We start from the raw sequence: 21,440 nt of genomic DNA on the forward strand, positions 1-21,440 counted from the left end.
TCCTGGTTACCTCTGAGAAACGAACTCATTTGGCAAAAGACAATGGCCAGATGGATGGATCCTTTGCTTATTTTCTATATTTATTGGGATTTTTTTTTTTTTTATTAGACTTTTGTTTAGCTAATGCTCATACAGTTATCTCATCATTTAGATGTTTTTCCTTTTTGTTTTAAGTGAAGCATGTTTCCATTGAAGTTCTAAACATTTATTTTGAGCTAATTAGTCCTACAAATTTGACTATTTTTTAATATTCATCATTTACCTACTGCTTTTGCGAATGGCATGTATTCACCACAGTTGTTCATTTGGGATGTGACCTCATTTATTTCACTTTCACATGTGCATAGTTCTTGCATGCTGTAGATTGTAGTTTTTAAACTTTATGGCTAAAAAAAAAAAGACAGTTTTTTAGCAAGCTAATATTAACAACAATAGTTATTTTTATTCCAGGTACAGTAACAAGGCAAACTGATTAAATTATCTTAATTAATTTAATAATCTTAAAATAAGTGTTAGAAAATAGCAAAATAAATGCCAGGTGTTTTTAATGAGACAATGTGGTTTTGCCTGTGAAATGACAGCAAATAATACACAAATTTTGCTGCAAGAGTGGGCAGTGGAGAACCTGCAGTGAAAATGCATTTACATTTATTCCCTCACATACTGATTACTTGTCAATACATAAAGATAGCATTTATATCTATGTTTACAGTACGTATAGTAACTTCACCTCTATTGATGTACAACAAACCATTAGTGAATAAAAGATTTTATCTTTCAAACTTTAATTTTAAAATGTTAGATACAAACTATTATACACGCTTTTAAAAGTTTGTGTTATTTTGGCATGGTTTAAACCTTGCAGTCTGATTCCTTCTATCCCTATCATCACAGGGTAAAAGCTTTGCCAAATGCTGGTGTATTACATCAGTGTTCTTGGATTGCAAACATTTTACTCTGCAGAAGCGCCTTGATTTTTGACAAGTCCATTTGATGCTCACTTTTCGGGATGTGTTTGGGAGTGACATGTTGGCAGTCTCATGTCAATGCATTAGCATTCACACGATGCTTTACAGCAGCAATTTAATCTAGAATGTGGATGTTTCAAGGGAAAGATACAGGCACCACATGCATAAATTTTGGGGCAAAAATAGAACTTTAGATGACAATGTGGAAGCTGTGCTACTGATCATGTTGTTTTTTCCAGTGCAGGATGTTTTTTTTTTTTTTGTTTTGTTTTTTTACTTCATTTAAATGTATGTTCTTTAGAGGATAGTTCCATAAATGAGTCCCCTGAACTGTCGATTTTTTTTTTTTTTTTTTGCAAATGCGTGATTTTGTATAAAAAAGGATAGAGGCAAATTTTGGGAGATTTGTCAGGTAACCTTTCTCTCCAAAACGTCAGTAATGTGTTCCCTTTTTTTAATCTTTCCTATAAGATCACCTTCATTGGCTTTTGCCATAGTTTTGATAAAATCCATATTTTTTGTTGGGCTGCAAGTAGTTCAATGGCTAATTGCCTTTTTTATTCAAGGTTATTCTTTTTTATCAAATATGGCAGTTTTATTTAGTTATTTATCTGTCACAAAACAGCAGTGTTAACTAAAATTGAATCACAAATTATTAGATACAGCTCTGTATACTCTAATTTTACACATGAAGTAAGTCTAGAATAACTGCAGTTCAGTCTGGGTTCCATGTCAGAGTATATTTGTATAAAGACTGTGAAGTGAGATTTGGCAGCTGGTTGTGCAGTGCCCTCATACCACTGCAGCCTGGACTCCCTTATTGCTACAAACTGTCCCTCTGTGCTGTCTGATAGAGAGAGACAGTTCAGATGAAGGAGGAGAAAGACTTGGAGATCCTTACTGTTTTTTCGATCTACCAGCAGAGTGCTGAGGGAATAAAAGGAGAAGAGAGCACAGACAACAAAAAGGGCATAAACCTGCTCTGCAGCTTGTCTGTGCTTCTGCCTGGAGACTGGTGCTTAACTGCTATGGAGGAACATGACTGCTTTGCAAGTCACAGGAGTGTTACAGGACTGAAAGGACCTTAGTCCAGTTTTGTTTGCCTACATGGACCAATGTGAGGCCGACTGTAGCACACAATTTTTGACATTTATTCAGACATTTTATTTTACTTTTTCAACTTCCCATGCACATTAATTAGGTTTCAGCTGTGTATCACTGTCAGTCCTTTGTGCACTTTTCCCATTCTCCCAAAAATGTCATCTGATATCGATTGCATTTTGAATATGCTATGAAACATTTGTGTAACAATCTGACTAAAAGCTGCAGTTTGCTAAAGAATGTCCTTTAATGTGTTTGCCAAAGACAAACAAAGCGTGACATGCTTAAAAACTCCAGGAACTCCTTAGAGTTTGTCAGTGTGTATACGTACAGAACGGTGTCTGATGTTTGTGTGAGTGTGTGTAAGATGGGTCGGTGAGGTCTGTAGAGTGAAAGGGTTTGTTGTAACAATAAATCACTCTTTTGTCCCCACACTGCAATGGTCAATGGGCCAATTACTTTTAAATATGTGTGGTTACACATCTCTTAAAATCCCCAAGGTTTCTGTGTCTGTGTGCTTCTGTGTGTATTTGTGTGCATGTAGTAAGAACGTTAAAATTTACACATTCTGTCTGCCTTTTCAGCTGTCATCTGAAGTGATTTCAGTGTGTTTGTGTATGTGCACATGTATATATGCTTTGGTTTTTGTGTATAAGCTGCAATACGTAATTTTTTTATAAAAATGTGTTTTATAGATATTTGTTAAAAATGTCACCATGTTGTAACAATATAATATGAGACAGATAATCTGTTAAAAGATTGAGCTTCTCCACCTCCAAGTGCTACTATTACAGTCTGATAATTGTAATAATCAGAGCCAGGAGGAAGGTCTTAGTGCTGTCAATCAACCTGTGTATGTGCTGCTTAATGTACTAATGGCGGACAAAATACTTAATGTTACAGGAAAACTGTGTATCTGTTGTCATTAGTAGCCATTCCAACTAGCCTTAGCCTTTATGGATCTGTTATAGTGAACCACCTGTAGAATAGCAGAGAGAAAGGGGGAGGCTGTGAATGCCATTGAGGCCCTTCCTCTTGGCTCTCATTGGTTGTTTCTGACCAAGCAGACTGCAGAACCATAGGAGAAGGCAGAGAAGCTAAACATTTTCACAGATTATCTGCTCCATATCAAATTGTCATGACATGGTAATTTTTTATTTATTTTTTATTTTTTAATAAAAGCTACATACTGCAGATTTAACATTCATCCAAGGTGTTGGTCATGCAACTTTTAGATGTATCCCTTGTCCTACTCACTTAAATTAAATAGCAAAACTGCCTCACTAGCATGCAGTGAAGCTCCACAGAGCTCTACTAATGAGTTTATATTGGAGCCAGGTGTGCTGAAGCAGGGAGACATCAAAAAGATGCAGGGCTGTGACCCTAGAGGAATGCAGTTTGAGACCACTGCTCTACAGTCTGTATCAAGTAACCAAGGAATAATTACATGAGTTAATCAGAAATAAGGTCCAAATAGTTCAAGCATTCAGTAAGCTGAGGTGAGTAAATCTTTGAAAATGTAAACACAACATCTGCATAATACAGTGTGATGTTAATATTATGTAATTTCTGGACCATTGTTGAAACTTTTGAGTTGCAGGAGTGCTGAAAATATGTGCGGTAGATATGGCTGAGCTCAGCTGTGTAATTTTTTTGACATGTTCCAAATATCCAAGCAGCCTGTCTCAGCTGAGGATCAAACTGTGCATGCAATAGTGTAAAATGCCTATTTACAGCTGTACCTTCATGTGCTGTTGAAACAAGCGGCAGACATACGGTACTGTAACAAGAACTCTAGGTCACCGAAAGATGACTTTGTGACTTGATGAAATGTAAACACAGGATTCCTCCCTCGCCATTATTTTTATTATTTATTGTCTGAGAAGACCAGAAAGGTACTGTTGCAGTCTCTTCAACTTTCAGTCTGTACATAGGTTGCAAATGCAGGTTTATTTCAATGTCTGAGGGAGGAATGAGCCTTTCATCCGCAGCTATGAAGACAAGCGGAGGCATTGGGCCACTCAGGCACTGGCAGTCAGGCTGCCGATAGAGGTCCTTACTTATTTGACCACGAACAAGCACTATTTTGTGTTACATTAAAGCAAAAAATGTGAACATGAAGATAAATTCAATTTTATCTAAATATAACTTTTTGTAATTTACTTCACTGACTTTTCTCTTTGTCTTCCACTTGGATAGCAGAGAGGAAATGAAGACAGCACTCTCTCACTGTTATGATTAAGGAAATGCTTCTGTCAAAAATAAATGACAATAGCATTAAGTGTTTTACCAGGTATTTCTCAGCTAACCGTAAATAAGCCAAAATAAGAAGTAAAGAAATATTTATAATTTATAGAATATAATGAAATAGAAACAGCCTTTATTGTCCTACAAAGGGGAAATGACCCAGTATCAGTGCAAAAAATAACACATATGCTATATATATATATATCAAAATTTACTATCAAATTTTATTTGTATAGCACATTTCAGCAGCAAAGTGCTTTATATAATTAAAATAAAAACAGCATGTGACATTGACTAAACAGTGAGAAAAAGAAAGACATTTTGAGAAAGATTAAAAAAGATAAAAACATTAAATGTATGTATATATATAATTTTTTTTTGAAGGAAAAGCTCACTTTTAGAAATTAGAAAAACAAATTTATGGCCAGTCAATATTTTTATTCAATCACTATGAAATACTCACAATTTAAATGCAAAACATCAAAACATCTAGGATGTCAATTTAACATATATATATATTTTTTTTACGTTTGTCTTACAATCCATCTAAATGATCAATAAAGTATCTAGGGAAATCTCATTTTACAATCACAGTGCATAAGGATCAATTTTAGGTAACTCCCGATCACAACAGAAGACTGTCTAGCCTTTAAAGACAGTTATATTTATAAGACATTTGTTATATAGATGTTAAAGTCAAACATCTATATAATAAAACTGCTTTGTTTGGTTTTTGCTTGCTATTCATTGTTGTTAATATTTCTCATTTCAATCATCCTGACTTTTTAATAAAGGGGTTTGAGCTCAGCAGAGCTCAGCAGCTCTTTGTCTAACAGTATTAGAGTGCGCAGTTGAAAGTGTATTTTGCAAAGGTTTACTTATTTCCATTTGAGTGTTCTTTGCTTTTCATTTAGGGGTTTGGCCCTAAATAAAAAAAAAAACACTATTCCAAGGTAAATTCTACTTTCTGAAACTTAAAACTGCATTTGTTATAAATGATTTATCCATCCATTTCACCTTTGTTTTTCATTAGGAAAACACTTTCCCTGTCACAGTTCAGGACACGTCCTCTCACAACCGGTTTGCTTTCATCAGATAAAATGAATAAATGACAAAGTGTCTGTGTTTTTGGTGTGCTGTATATCAGCTACTTTATGTCAACACTGTCTGATATATTTTATTGTATTGTGTCCTACATAATTAATTATATACACATTTAAATCACTTGCATCAGCAACTAAAGTCTGGTCTCACCCTTCCATCACTATCTTGTTTTTCTAATAAATTACCCAGCTGCCATTCATCTTTTTCTTACCTTGAGTTACTTTACCATCTTGCTTCTTAATATCCGTTTAGCCTTCTAGGGTAAACTGGTTTTCCTGATATGCAAGTTTTAGGAATCAGATACAGATATGCATGTACAACTGGACTGCCACACAACATATGAGTGAGAAGTAGGACACATTCTTACATTTTTACAAAATGATGAAGGGCTGCAGTGACACTGGCAAAGTGTTCAGAAGAATTCCAAGAGTTTGGTCTTCATTCAGATTAAATGTATGTTGGCCCAGCAAGATTACAAAAAACTCTTCTATTTTATAAAATGTGCCAGAGCTCAGGCTTTCATGCAGGCTCCACATCTCCACCTCGAGGCTGAAACTAAGATAGCATGTGATGTAAAGTTTTTGGTACACATTTTCATCGATGTCATACATGTTATATAGTTTGAGAGAACATGTCTTTTTATTTTTCCAGTAATAAACATGTAGCACAAGACCCATGCTATCTGACCTAGTTTCATTTTGCTTCAAGCAACTGGTTTCATTGTTTTAGCCTTTAAATAAGCAACATATAGGCTGCTGTTCACATAAGTGATTAAATATAGCAGCTCTTTGCACCAAAGACCCTCCCTACATAACAAGAGTTTTATGTCAAGAGAGCATTCTGTTTCATTTTTAAAACATCAAGGCCACTGCAAATGAGAATCATTAGTTACAAAAATATTAAAACTACTGAATGTGTGAAATAAAAAAAATAAAACCTACAAAGCAAAGTATGTGGAACATTTACCTGAATGAGAGGCTTAGCAAAAATAGATCTACAATTTTCTAAAGTAGGTGGGGGTGCAGCGTTTGTTCTTAGACCAAGTAGTTGGTTTCCTTTTGATTATCCAAGTGTTTCACAAATACTATTTTTGATTAGTCGAAAAGAAACGATGGTAATCATTTCTCATGACACGCTTCACAGTGTGCTTTGATAAAATACATAAATTGTAGACTTTGCAAAATCTCCCATTAGGATGCAAATAAAATGCAATTTCCTTCTCTCAGTGGCACACTGGTCAACTGCTGTACTGCCAATATTTAGGCTTTTGATTAATTTTGATTTAGGCTTTTGTTCCAGCTCCACATCTACCAACATATTCTTGTTAGGGGACCACGTATCCATTGTTACATTCTTTTCTTGGGAAAATGCTTCAGAAATTCAATAAAATGTTAACCAAATAGAGCTTCATAAAAGAAACCAGTTCAGATAAGTATTACCATAAGTATCTGTCCCAAAAGGGAATTGATAAAAAAATGACTTAAATCTTACAACCAACAGTAACTTTAACCTTTTGAAAAATGGATTATCTGACATTTCCTTCCCCCAGTTTGTGCGTGTGTGTCTTAAGCAGAAACCAAGCTGTTTAATTCTGTGTGTGCTTCCTAGTGTGTTTATGTAGCTGTGTGTTTGTCTTTGGGTAGCAGACAGCTAAATCACTTATTTCTTTCCTACTGGTTCTCTGTCCACAGGGAAGCCAGCCTACTTTGATCTTTGAAGCTAAAAATAATATTTTATTGAAAGCATAAGGCAGTACAGAGATTATATAATGTGGTCCTGGGGAAAAGACTGGACGTTTATGATGCAATTTGATAGACATCGAAGTCTGGGTCAGAGCCTTGCAGCACCTTTTGAGTTCCAGAAAATCTGAACTTTTTTTTCTTTTTTTTTTTCTGAAATCCGATTATCAAAAGTGCATCTCTGATAGGAATAATTTGACTTTTCAGATAAAAATATTTTTTTAATTATCTGATTAAAATAATGTTTTTGATTTAACGTAATTGCTTAGAATTTATATCATTTGGTGGAACAAATAAGTTTTAGAAATTCTTCACATAAAAAGAAAATAAATGTTGATTTGCAAAACAAACATTTGAACTCAGTTCACCAATGTTGTTCTTTACCACATTCCTCTAATGTTTAGGCTCATTTACTAACCTTTACATTTAACTATTTCTCCCATGTTCTTGACTAATTACTTTATGATTCCTCTGATTTTTTTTTTTTTTTTTTTTTTTTTTCGGAAGGAAATTTGGTGCATTTTATATAAAAATATACAGTATACAAATTCACAAAAGACATTCGCAGAAAACTATTAAAACACCTGCCGGGAATTTTACCAGTGGTTTCTATTTGTAGATGGGCCCCAAACCCTCATTTTGGTTACCGGATTGTGTTCACTCCTGCATAACCCTTAGGATATACTCACTCACAAACCATGGCAAAAGCACAACTCAACAACTATGTACACCCAATGTCATTGCAAATCAGTGCGTAAAGGATTGTAAAGCTGTAGGCACTATTTACTGAAACCACAGAGCTATAAAGACATTTCAAGATCTCTACAGGTTTGAGCACCATCCTGCATACTGTTTCATATTTAATAACTAACTGCCACAATTAATTGGGATTATTTTGGTTGAGTTGAAATATGAATGTTATCGGTGTCATTTGGGTGCAGCGTATAAGTCAAATGTGTTTAAATTCAATATATTAAGTGTCCAAAATATACCCCTCTACATGTTGAGAAATTTAAGTCAACCTACTGCTTTGACTGTGGAAAACTTGCCCATGTAGATCAAAACTAAAATGTCATCATGTTTTTGGCTTTTCAGATTTAATGTTCCTCTTTTTGGGTGTACTTTGCAGCTCGCCACATGGGACCCGGTTCATGGGCTGAATGGCACTTTGACTGACAGGAAATTGGAAAACAACATGAGGGGAGTCGTGCTACGAGTTGTCACTGTTCTGGTGAGTCAATAACCAACGCATCTATGTCTTATTTTATTTTGGACTCCCCAACACTCAAATCTACACATGCGCACATACAGAAGATCGGTTTCACCAGTTAATAGGTGTGAAAATAGCCTGTTTTAACCCTATTTTCATGTCAAATATTCCATTTTTAGTTTGTTGTCTGTCTCTCTCCATCCACCAACACTGTGTCTGCAGAGATCCAGCAAGAGATATCTTAAGTCCTTATATAGGAAAAGGAAAATGAAACAAGGACATAGGGGAAATACGGATATAGTGAGAAAACACAGTATTAATACTAATACTTGTCATTGTACTCCATTTGGCTATCTAACAGCAAATTGACTGAGACCATTGGAGTCCTGATGATAGTGGGCGTCCTGTTTATTACCTATTCTGTTTCACCTGTAGGATCGATTTGACTACATCCTATGAGTGCTTTACAGTTTTTCTGTTGTGAATTTTTCATATCCTGTCATTTAATTCGGAAACAGAGGGGGAAATAAATTCTAGACATCTTTGCTACTCCTTTTTTCCCTTTTGGTTTATTTTGAAGTCTTTGATCTTCATAATCTTTAAAGGGAGAAAAGATATGGACTGTGCTTTTTGAGTATTGTCTCTTAAGTAGGGTGATAGTATAAAGTGACAACAAAAAAGTAGACTGTGCTCATTTAAATTCTGTACTGCACTTCTGGTCCAGCCTTCATGTTTTATGTTTTGATGCTCAGGTTGAGTAAGTGTGTGTGAGTTTTTGTGTAATAATAATAATAACAAGTTCTGTTTTCTTTTTGGTTAAGGGTTAAGTTTAGGAATATGGTGTGAATTGAGTTTAGGTTAGGTTTAGGGTTTAGAGCTTAGAGTCAGGGTTTGGATATGGAAATTAATGAAAAATGAATGGAAGTCAATGCAAAGTCTCTGTGTAGATAGAAAGACATTATGTGTGTATGTGTGTGTGAGACAGAAACCATGTGAAATGTCCTGGGTACTGCTTGGATGTACTGAGCTCTTTTCATCTGTGAATGGTTGGAGGCTGTGCGTTCTGATCTTCCGTGTGTGTATGCGTCAGTGTGCGTGTCTGTAATAGTTTTCCTATAGGGTTTATGAAACCTATTTCTTTCGGTTTTGCCCCTGAATTTGCTTTTTCTCTAACAATACTGTGGGGCACAAGCATTTCTTAGTTGGACCATCAATATTTGTTTATTGTGCTGAAACACAGATGAAAACTGTTGGGAGCTTGTATTTATATGCACACACGCCTACACACACACATGCACACACACACACACACACATACACGCACACACACACACACACACACACAGACAGACTCTTACAACAACAGATTCAGTCTTTCCATCATCACACAGTGTTGAATAGTTATTGAGCAGTTAATCGCTAAGTAGATCATAGACCTATTAGAGCCGTTGACTTTAAATCAGTGCTATTGATTATAGCCTGTATTAATAAATCAGTATTTAACAGGAAAGGCTGTGTCGCAGTAATAATTTGCGGGGTCTTTCTCAACCCTCAGTTGAATGACCCCATTTACACAAGTGACCGAAATATACCACAACTGCGAACTCAAAGGAACCTTGCTATAACTGTGTTTCAAAAAGGAACATGAGTTAATTTATCAGGCCACATCTTGTTGGGAATCTTTATTAGAGTTTAAATAATTGCTTCTTTTTTTTTCTCTAATTGTTTTTTTTAATTTAGCTTGAGACCTCAAATAAATAGTGGTTTTCTCAATTTGCTGCTGTAATATTTTATGGTTTCTTCTCTTCAGCTATGGTGAAGTAAGTCTTATGGAATGTTTTCTCTGAACTAACCTGAGATTTTACTGAAAGCTCAGGAGACAATGGCGAATGCAACAACCAAAGCTACTACTGGTGTAACAAGATCTCATGGCATGAAATCTCATGGTCTTAGCTCTAATCAAAGTCAAGTCTGGCTCTCAGAATGCTAGTCTGTTACTCTTAGCCTTATTTTTTCCAAGTATTAAAGGAAGTAGCTCTTTTAAGTTATCAGTTAATGAAGACGATGTCAGGCTGGCCAACAACTTTCTGCTTTTACAAGCCTCTCTCACATTGAATGATTTGTGTGGCACAATTTTGATCAGAAAAAAAAGACAATGGAGTGATGAAAACAGTTTGCAGCAATGTTAAATGCAAATATGTTGGATACTAAACCAAATTACTGTTTCATTGTTTTTAATGAGAATTTCTGCATTTGATCATGCATGCTACAAAATATTAGATGCATTCATTTCTTTGTGTGAAATCAAGTTTTCTTGTTTTTTTGCCTACAACCTAAAACACTACCAACATAATGTTCAATAATTAATAAAATGGTTGCATTCATGTCATAAATTAGCTGGTCTGAGATGTCAGAACAAAAGATAGAACACAATCTCATTTTTTTCTAAGCATCACTTTAATGCATAAGTGCATTTGTCTCATTAGTTATTTTGTTTATACGCGTTAAATAAAATCTTTTTCAGCCACTTTAGACTATTATTTGAAATAGCTTACCATTCCAGAACTAGTAAGGGAGCAACATATTTTGTTATTATTTATTTATTTTCAAAAAGTCAGTTTTGAAACTTCTGTACTTTTGGAACAAAAACCACTACAAGACAGTACAAACCCTATAATTATGTGTCTTGGTTTTATGTACATCTATGAAAAGACAAATCATTGTACCAGATATTGTTTCATTCAATGGATGTTTTCAATCAGAAACTGACTCTCTGAAATCTTTACAAAGTATCTTATGCAAAAGTGCACGAAAGGACTGTGTTTATGTCCAGTTTCTGAAAGCCTTTCATCTCTTGCTGAGATGCTAAAGATTAAAGTCCCACATATTGAGCAATATAGAACCTTGAAGACTTTGCATTAGAGCCACTACACAGGCCTTTGTTTTTAGAATCACATTTTTCATCTCTTGGAAAGAATGACAGAAGGAAATTTCATTTTCTGTAACAATATAAAATACAATCTTATGCAGAGACTGCCAGGGAGTTTTTTTTTTTTTTAGGAATTTTCTTTAAAATCAGTTTGACAGACAAAGCCACAGTGTTTTGAAATTGTTCACCGTTTTGTGAAATCACCATGACTCTGTCAGTCCCAGCATCCCCTCCATGGGCTTTTGAAATGTCATTACTTTGTTTTTGTGGGAAATTGGAGTTCTTTCCCCTGGTCCTTCCCTCTAGAAGCACAGAGGCAGCAATGAGACAACATGTGGTACACCCATTCAAGAGGAGACAGAATGTTGCTGTGCCAAAGAAATTAGTGCAGAGGAAAGTGATGAGTGTGGACGGAAATTTGAGATGGGCACCATATCAGGAAGAGAAAAGCAAATATGGTAGAAAGAAATTACAGAATACTGTTTAATAAAGTCACAAGTGGTAACATAAAGCGCCCATTAGTGTTACAAATTAGTGTCACCAGCATTGTTGTGGAAAACAATAAAAGTTGGGTCTTATGTAAAATTGACTTTAGCTTTAAATCATGCTATAATGTTATTCCGTCATCAAAAACACATGCAGTGTTGCTTTGATTCTTTCATTCACGTTGAATCTCCTGTGATAGGCGTGCAGGGGTGCCTTAGCGCTTGCTCTGACAAAACACCATCTATTTACCCAAAGCTCTTCCTTAGAGCTGTAGTCCTCGACCAAGCTACTGCCCAACAGAGCACTCCTCCTCCGCACCTCCCCCACACAGCTTCACCAGACTAGCGGCAGCAACGGTTAGCAAACAGCTGGTGGAACTGGGCGTCTGCTGAGCTCATCATACAAGCTACTTCTCAGTAAAACGCTCTGAATCATCGTTAAAATGGCAACAGAGGCCAGTTTCAGGGCATCAAATTACTAAATCAAATGTCTAAATTTATTGCACCTGCGACTCTCCTTATTTGACTACACAATCTTGTTTGCAAACCTGATCTATGTTGTTTGTAGATCAGGTGTGATGTGAAGTTTTCCCCTGTTTTTTTTTTTTTTTTTACAATCAAACCTTTAGTAGATCAGGCCCATGGTGCGGTATCCTGTTGGATGTAAACATCAAGAGATGAGTGCAGTGTGGTCCTAAAGGGATGGGCACAGTCAACGATAATAGTCTGGCATGGTGTGTTGTGTAAACTATATTAAGGTGGAACTTTCTGTGCCAAGAACATATTCTTCACACTACCACAGTTTAGACAAAGATGTCCCATCTGTGCCTAAACCATTGGCACAGATGGAACAATGCCTCATGGTTGTTTTTACCTAATTTCTGACTATCGTCTAAATGGTGCAGTTGAAATCAACGTTCATCAGATCAGGCAACAGATTTTGCTATCTGTTACCGTCCAATCTTTATGCTTCAGTTCTTTGCTATCTAGCTGACGGGGTGGCATCCCGTGTTGTCTTCTGCTGCTGTAGCCCATCTGCTTAACAGTTTGATATGTTGTCCGTTCAGAGGTGATATTCTGCGTCCCTCTGTTCGGTTAATTGAGCAGCTGTTGCCTTTCTGTCATCTCGAGCCAGTCTCCTCGTCTTCCTCTGACCTCTTGCATCAACAAGGCATCCTTATTCACACACCGGCCACTCACTGAACATTTTCATTTTTTTCTGATCATCTTCTGTAAATTAAAGCGATGGCTGTGCATGAGTAGATGAGCAGTTTCTGATCTCAAACGTATGAGTAGAGCCCAGCAGATCAGCAGCTTCTGAAATACGTAGACCATCTATCCAACCATTTCATATTATCTGTCATTAAAGCGATGACAGAGTCTCCACTCTGTCATTTTAATCCCTCTTCCATACACACAATGCAACAGGAAGTTATTGCAGGAAATTTGTGCTAAAAAGCACAAATAATTAAGTGATCTATAAAGCAAAGCTATTTATAGCCCTGATATTTTTTTTTTTTTACCATTACAATCACAATCTATTTTATTAGAATATTATGTTATAAACAAACACACAGACGTTCATCTTTGCGATGGAAAGAGATGATTTTGAACTTTTGTCTTCAAATGAAATAAGAACTCAAAAAACTCCATCCTGAATCCTTTTTTTCAGCCCAATTGAGCATAATTTCCCTAAAAAAAAATCATTGCAACTGACTGCAAGCTATGCAGTCACTCAATAAGGTGTGTTTGCAATGTAACAATATGTGTCAAATATTAAAGTAGCATAAATACTGCTTATAGAGTTTGTGTCTTTTTGAAAAGTAGTTTTGCCTGATAGTTGCAGAGAAATTAATTGTTTTCACAATCCTAGACTTGAAAAGCTAACAAAAAAAAAAAAAAACACAGAAGGTGCTGCAGGTGCATTCATCCTTTCAGATGTTAGAAAAAGTCCATTTTGTTGTCAATAAGCCCCAGAGAGGGGGGGGGGGGGGGGCTGTCAACTATTGTTACGGCACACCTGAATACAAGTCTGTCTTGGCAACCTTCAATGTTACTAAGAAAAACCAGTGAAAGAACAGTTTCAAACAGTGCTAGAACATTTTGTCTTCAATATGCAGTTTGGTTTTATTTACATTGTTTTGTTTCATCCAAGGGTTGCCTCTAACTTACTGTGAGAGGCAACCCTCTAACAGCTGCCTCTAACTGAAGGGTACGTGCTTGGATGCAACGTCAAGGTTTTGTACCATAATGCCTTCCTTTTAAACCACTATGACTATTATGAATTTTGGGATATATTTTCTAAATGATTAAAAGGATTGTTTTAATTGATTTTTACTACTTTTCTCAATTTACCTTTGGCTACACTGAAATTACTAGACCATGTCTGAATAAATGCTATGAAAGAAGAGAAAGATTTAGTTTCATGGTTGATAGGATTCGCAGGAGCCACAACTTAAGAGTTAAAGGATAAAGATGAATCGGTTTACATGTCGTATGCAATTTAGCCCAAAATTATTTATATCTCAGGCAAATTTAAATTTAAAATTACTTTTCATTCAACCAAGAAGTTTCTGATAGCAAATGAGATTGGAATCTCTCAAAGGACAATTGTACGCTGTTAAAGGATTATCAAATAATGACAACACAATCTGTTCTACTGAGATTTTATAACAAAAAAAAAAAAGGACTGGAACTTTAACATGTTAATTTTGATTTCTGAATTGCACAGATTTTGATGTGAACATTTTTTAAAATGCAGTTAATCCCATTTGTGTTTTTTTTTTTTTACACACAGTAGTCTAGAACTAATCTTTGTGTTGTGTTTTTGTAACACCTTTAAATCTGATGCACAAGAAACACACATAAACAGTAATGCATGACAAAGCTGTTGTTTTTTTTGGGGCCCATTTGGGATTATAATTTAAATCTGATGAGACGATGGGAAAAAGACTATTGTGGTGTGCAAATTATGCAAAAAGGAGTCATCTTATTACCAAGGCTTTTCAAGCCTAAAATGCCATCTCAATGCAAAATGTGTTTCAAAACAAGTATTTTTTTTTTTTTTCAAAGAAGCTACAAGTATGATCAGAGCTTCCTGAAACACTTGAACACTTAATGGGCGATAGCACTTTGCACCAATCTGATGGCAGATTAAAACTGACAAATGTTGAACTCATTCGTCTGCTTATTTAATAATTTAATAGCAAAAAGGCTTTTTGAATTGAAAATGCTGCTTATTTTGTCAGTATGTGGTGTTGATGAAAATACAATTAACCCTGCAATTAACTTGATAAAAAATTTTTTAATCAGGTCTCACCACTAAAAAAAAAATATCTATTAAACACGAATCACGTATTTCCTAATAATAAGTGCAAGACCCAAACCCTTATCATAATTTTTGACCATTTTTTTCTTGTGTTTCCTCTGCTATTTCGATGATTAATCTTTGGCTGGGAGCACCGAGTCCCTGATCCTGGAATGCCTCTTTGCCATCATCCTAATCTTGAACTCCTTCCACTGATTCTCTATTAAATTGAAGTCTGGCTGAGCAAGAAAACCCAAAACCCAATAATTATAGTAAAGATGATTTCTGATAAGTGACTTTACAGTGACAACGTGTAGATCGTTGGAAATTATGCCATTACAACTTTGATCTTTTTAGTGATTTTTTCTTCCAAACTTTTGGATTGTAGTGCATGTTGTAGAGATTATTAGAGGAGTGTTCAGTTGGAATGACTGTACATAGCTACCCAACGTCAATTTTTAAAAATAAATAAATAAATAAATAAATAAATAAATAAATATTAATTTGCAAACATGTCTAATTATGAATTATGAAATAAACCCTTTTTTGTTTGATAACCTGTGAAGATTTTCCTGTGGGTATTCATTTTAATTTACTTAATTTCCTAAGATATTATTTAGAATTATTAAGTATTTTAATGGTGGCAACATTTTTTGCTTTGAAACCAAAGGCAGCATTCTATGGCACCTTTGAGGTTACTTGGGGGCCACACTTGTGTGTGTTGAGGGGTGTTCCTACATTGATAGATGGATACTTTTGGCGAGAAAGAGCTTTGGCATGCATGTCCACTCACTGCCTAATAGCTTATTGAACTGCCACAGCTAGCGAGGATTAGAAACCACAGAGCGAATATCTGGGATATCTTGTGCCTATGTGTAAATGTGTGTGTGAGAATGTGTGCAGTAGATACTCAGTCAATAACACACTGGCTCTCATAAATCTCAGGACACACTGTACAGGCATTCAACATTTCACTCATCAATAGAGATTTATTAAAGAAAAAGAAGAGTGGTGGAAAAACTCAATCCACTGAACAGAATATAAATATAATATGTAAAGAAAGAACTCATGGTCTAAGTTTACTCACATATTGCGTCTTGTCCATCTAATGTAACCACTAAAATATTTTATTTTCTTGATTTCTTCCTTTGAAGACTTCAATATTTTCTTACACAATTTCTTTCAAAAGGCTTTCAGAGTGAATAGATTTGAGTAATGTGTAATTTACCACTGAAATCATTAGTGTGGTTACAAAGTTCTTGATTTACTTTTTGAGTAATTGATTGATTGTTGCCTTCCAGGAGGAGCCATTTGTGATGGTGTCAGAGAATGTGCTTGGGAAACCAAAGAAGTACCAAGGCTTTTCAATCGACGTCTTGGATGCGCTGTCCAACTACCTGGGCTTTAAGTACGAGATCTATGTGGCTCCAGACCACAAATATGGGAGCTTGCAGTCCGACGGCCAGTGGAATGGACTCATGGGGGAACTGGTTTTTAAGGTGAGGTGAAAATCATAGCCAAAAAAACAATAATAATAATAAGAATTTTAATGATTAAATCAATCATGCTTCATCACACTTCTTCACAAGTGTGCTTCTTCACACTTATATACTTATCAATAACACGTATAGTTTTCAGATGTACAGCAAACACACTGATATCCCTTCAGTAATGGGACATCTTATGCTATTGGGAATTTATGTGATCAAGTCATTGTGTGGAACAGAATAGACAGGCAGGCGGATAGATGCTCTTCCCAGACATGAGGTTTGGGAAGTGCATTAAGTAAAACCAGCTGAAAAAACATGCAGCAAAACATTGAAAATGAAAACACATCAATAGAACATAATTCAGGAGAGCTAAGAAAATAAAAACGTGACAAAAAAGAAAAGAGCAAAATCAAACCCACAATCCGTAGATTACTCTAATATCCATGAATCATGATTGAAATCAGTCTTAATAATACAAAATGTTCTAAATTAACTACATCCAAGATGATCTGAGAAACATAAAAAGTTCAGTTCAATTCTATACGTCTGGTAAGTAGTTTTAATTGTTGAAACTAAACACTATTACCTTGGATGAAACAAACCATACTTGGAGCATTAGTACATTGTCAAAAATAAGTAAAACATGTTTTATTGACACAGAATAATAAAAAAAATGCATGAAGGGTTTGGTTTTCCTATTATGTTCTCATCCACTCTTGCAGACTTTTGTTAAGTTGCTGTGCAGGACTGACATTGTCAATGGATCGACATAAATTTGGCCTTACTCTACATTAATATATTCCTTTTTACTGTGTTTCAGGTTTAAGCAATTGTCGAAACTAAGTTCTCGTTCTCTTAACCTTGAATGCTTGTCGGTGCTAAAAATTCGTCATGCCCTTCTTCACTGCACCTCAGAAAATTATAGAGAAAGCCTTTGAGCACAATCCATATTTATGTGCATGCATGCAAGCGCAAGATGTAAATAAACTCAACGTGCACGTAATTTTGTTTTCCCCATCAGTCAGCAGCACTGTTTATCTCTTCAAAACCTAATTATATTAGATAATTATTACCCACAGTTCTTTCTGTAAGTTTGTATGTGCGCTGACCACATGCATCTGCATGGGATTTCATGCTTACTAAAACAAGCACACAGTTTGTATGGATGCTGTTGTGCTGTTTCTACCAACAGGCGTCCTGCAGGGTTTCTTCAGATGTTCTGTTTATGCAGTAGAAAGGACACATTTTGCAAACTTAAGCGTTTTGTCTTCTTCCTCAACTACTGAAGTATGAAATTAGCATGAGGTAGATAAGTGTTTTTGTTTCTATTAAGTTTTTGCGTGTGAAAGGAAAAGGCTGTGGGGACAGGATGTTAGACTGCAGTGGCTCTTAAAAATAATGTTTCACAATATAGTTTTACAAAATTAGTCTGCGATCTAAAGATGAGTTGCTTCAAGCGACTAAATGACGTTGTTGTTTTAGGTAATAATTTTCTTTGTCATGATCAGATTTTATTTGTGGATTTTCAAAACAAGCAGAACCTCACAGCTGCATTTTACTTCCTTAAGCAGACATCTTCAGTTGTTTTAAAGCTCTGGGGACAGAAGCACTTTAATCAACAAACATATCTATTTCAAAATGGAATTTATCCCAGTTACACAGAATAAAAAGAGAGTAAGCTAATAAAAATAAAACACGAGTAGCTGAGCAGATGTTGGAGTCCTAGCCTAGCCTAGCTTATATGTTTTTAACTTTTAAAGCCATTGATTTTCGGTTAACTTGAAATTTTATTCTCGACGGCAAGGAGTAAATGACATACACCACATTTATTTGCTAAATTGTCTGTTGAGGCCATTCCTGTGCTGACACTTCTGCAGGTTTTCAGGGTCCACTCTTTTGATTTCCTCTGCTTCCGCTCATCTCCTCCATCTAGTCCAACTCAATAAACGATTAGTGATAACACACCAAACATCTAATGAAAAACTCATTTTGAGGTGCTTTGGTAAGGCTACATCTTAAGTGTATTCACTGTTAATATTCCCCATTATGCTTTACTTATTGCCAGTAGTTTTTTCATTATACTTTTTTAAAATTATTTTTTTATTCATCTTCACATTCATTACTGACTGAGGGCCATCTAGCTCCAGGGCATTTGTGCAACTAACTGCTCCCCATTGTAAGCCAGAATGAATGATGCAAAAACATCCTCGTAATGTCTAAAACTATTTATTAATGAAACACTGAATTTAGACAACGAGTTTAAATTCAACAAAATAGACAACGTTCATTTTTGCTTCTATATTTGCTTTAAATTCTTTGGTCAAAGTGTGGATGTTGAGCATGCAGTAGCTAGAACTAACCTCTGACTAGCAGGTAAGCACTAATGCTATCTTAAATTAATTTATATATACCTTTATTTACATATTAACACAATCCAATGTAATGCTTGATTAAAGCAATGTAACTTACATTTCAGCAGCAAAAATACAAAATTTGGGTTAAAAAAGCCAACAAACCTAATGACACATGAATCATAAACCCATATGTCGGATATCAAACGATGTGTATTGGTAAAAAGTTATTCTGAAAGAAAAAGTCTATGTTTTGATTTTTTTTTCTAAGCGTTGCACTTAGCAACACTATGGAAAACATTAGTTGTGTACTCTGATGACGTATGTGAAGGTGTCGAAGTAGAAATGTTTGTGTTGCTGATTATTTATTAATAAAGGGAATTATTAATAAACAGCCTAAAACTGAGAAAGCTGTAAAATCTGACAAGGTAATTAAAATTATGATTTAAAAAAAATGAGCAAAGGGTCGCTCCTCAAATCAATGCTTAGTCTTTTGGTATAATAGTCCTGAACAAACCTCTCACTCCTCTTCTTTCTCTGCCTCTCGCAGCGAGCTGATGTTGGACTCTCCGCTCTGACCATCACGCCTGAGCGGGAGAGTGTTGTAGACTTCACCACACGCTACATGGATTATTCCGTGGGCGTTCTGCTGCGCAAGGCCGAGCGCACAGTGGACATGTTTGCCTGCCTGGCACCCTTCGACCTGTCGCTGTGGGCGTGCATTGCAGGCACTGTGCTCCTCATTGGCATCCTGGTGTACTTGCTCAACTGGCTCAACCCACCGCGGCTGCCCATGGGATCAGTGTCTTCAACCACACTGTACAATTCCATGTGGTTTGTGTATGGGTCCTTTGTACAACAAGGTAAGCAAGACAATGAATGTAACTGGCTCAGCAATTGAATTTTATCTTCACTATACTGGCTTTCAGTCTGAAATTGCTTAATAATGAGGATTAAGCACATTATATATGTATTACTTACACAGATGAATGTTTGAAAGCCTTTATGTTATGATCATTTTCTTCTTACAGTATTGAAAACATGTCATCAAAACATTACATCAGACCAAATATATATATATATATATATATATATATATATATATATATATATATATATATATATATATATATATATAATATAAAATGTTTGATTTAGCTTTGATGAAAGGTCTGTTAAATACCTGATTCAATGTTGTCAATTTTCAAAATATACCTTTAATCTGACAAATTAGCCTCATCAAACACATATTCTAATTTATTGAATGTAATTGTGTGTGTGTGTGTATATATATATATATATATATATATATATATAGATAGATAGATATAGCAAGACTAAAAAATACCTCCTCAGGGTGGTGTAGATGTGAATTGACCTTTACGTTTTAGTACATTAGTCAGATTAGGACAAAATGGAGGGGGCATTTTGTTCAGCCATGGATTGAGAGGACGGTAATAGCCTCATCTTGGGAATATGAGCAGAATCTCTCAGGCTCTGCTCAGGTATGGAACAGGCAATTTAGGAAGGTTTTAAATGTCATCAGCAAAGTAACGGAGGGGAAGAAAAAAAGAGGGAACATTTCAGAGCATTCAAGTGGAAAGAACATGTAAATGTGTTATGGTTGATACTTGTGTTTAATAAAGTGTCAGTATCTCTGTGCTGATGATAGGCTCTCAGTAAGTTCACATGCTTATTCCTGTCTTTCTGACTGAATAAGTCCTACTTTCCAGTGAGCTCAGTATTTGCTTTTTTTTATATCCTGCTCAAAGCCTGGCAATAGTTAATTTTTTAAGTGACATCAATTATGCACATTTAGGGAGGAACGCTTTTTTGTCTCTGGCACTGCCACTGAAACATTTCGTGCTCTGAATAAGCAAATGATGAGCATTTCACTATTTGGTAAATAATTTTCCATATTTCTACGGCAGCTAATGGCGGTAATGATGGTGACTATGATACATGCTAATTGCTACTTCATCTCCACAATCATCTCTCTTTTTAGCTGTAATTAACATTTTAGTCGTGGTATCATTAGTCTGAAAACAGAGTGGAAGAAAGGGGATCTAATTCTTCAAGAGTGAGTTTACGTATTGTTGTCACACAGACAGCAAGATTGTATTTTAGCAGAAATTCCAAGATGTGAGTTTATTCTATCCTAAGTCTATTATTACATTCTTTGTAGCTTTTTTTAGGCTAGAGCTAGCATATTATTAGCATGTTTCAGTTTCAGTAATAATCTTTTGAAACTGAAACATGCTCCTAATCGACTCCTACGGGTTAATAAGTGAAACTGCCTTGTTATTTTTGCACTATTTCATCATTATCTTGCAACAGTTTTAATCCATTTTGTACAAAAAAAGTAAATAAAGTAACCACATTCACATCGCTTTTTCACATTTTGACACGTTGCAACTGTGACTGACCACAACAAAGTGGGAACAGGTCTCCCAGGGGGCGTTTAAGTTGTTAGCAACATGTTAGAAGTTTTGTTCCAGGATTGGCTCAA

At 35.5% G+C, this 21,440-nt stretch overlaps 1 protein-coding gene across 1 annotated transcript in view; it reads left to right on the forward strand.

The window, feature by feature from the left end:
* grid2 (glutamate receptor, ionotropic, delta 2) overlaps nucleotides 1-21,440 on the forward strand; it is a 179,552-nt gene that overhangs the window by 36,338 nt on the left and 121,774 nt on the right. The window contains exons 6-8 of the mRNA XM_015052766.1: nucleotides 8,289-8,390; nucleotides 16,392-16,589; nucleotides 19,482-19,794. Of these exons, the coding sequence (XP_014908252.1) occupies nucleotides 8,289-8,390; nucleotides 16,392-16,589; nucleotides 19,482-19,794 (613 nt within the window). The remainder of the gene's footprint in view (nucleotides 1-8,288; nucleotides 8,391-16,391; nucleotides 16,590-19,481; nucleotides 19,795-21,440) is intronic.

The sequence above is a fragment of the Poecilia latipinna genome, unplaced genomic scaffold (assembly GCF_001443285.1).
Source record: "Poecilia latipinna isolate Pla-1442-1.1 unplaced genomic scaffold, P_latipinna-1.0 Scaffold1131, whole genome shotgun sequence".
Classification (NCBI taxonomy): Eukaryota; Metazoa; Chordata; class Actinopteri; order Cyprinodontiformes; family Poeciliidae; genus Poecilia; species Poecilia latipinna.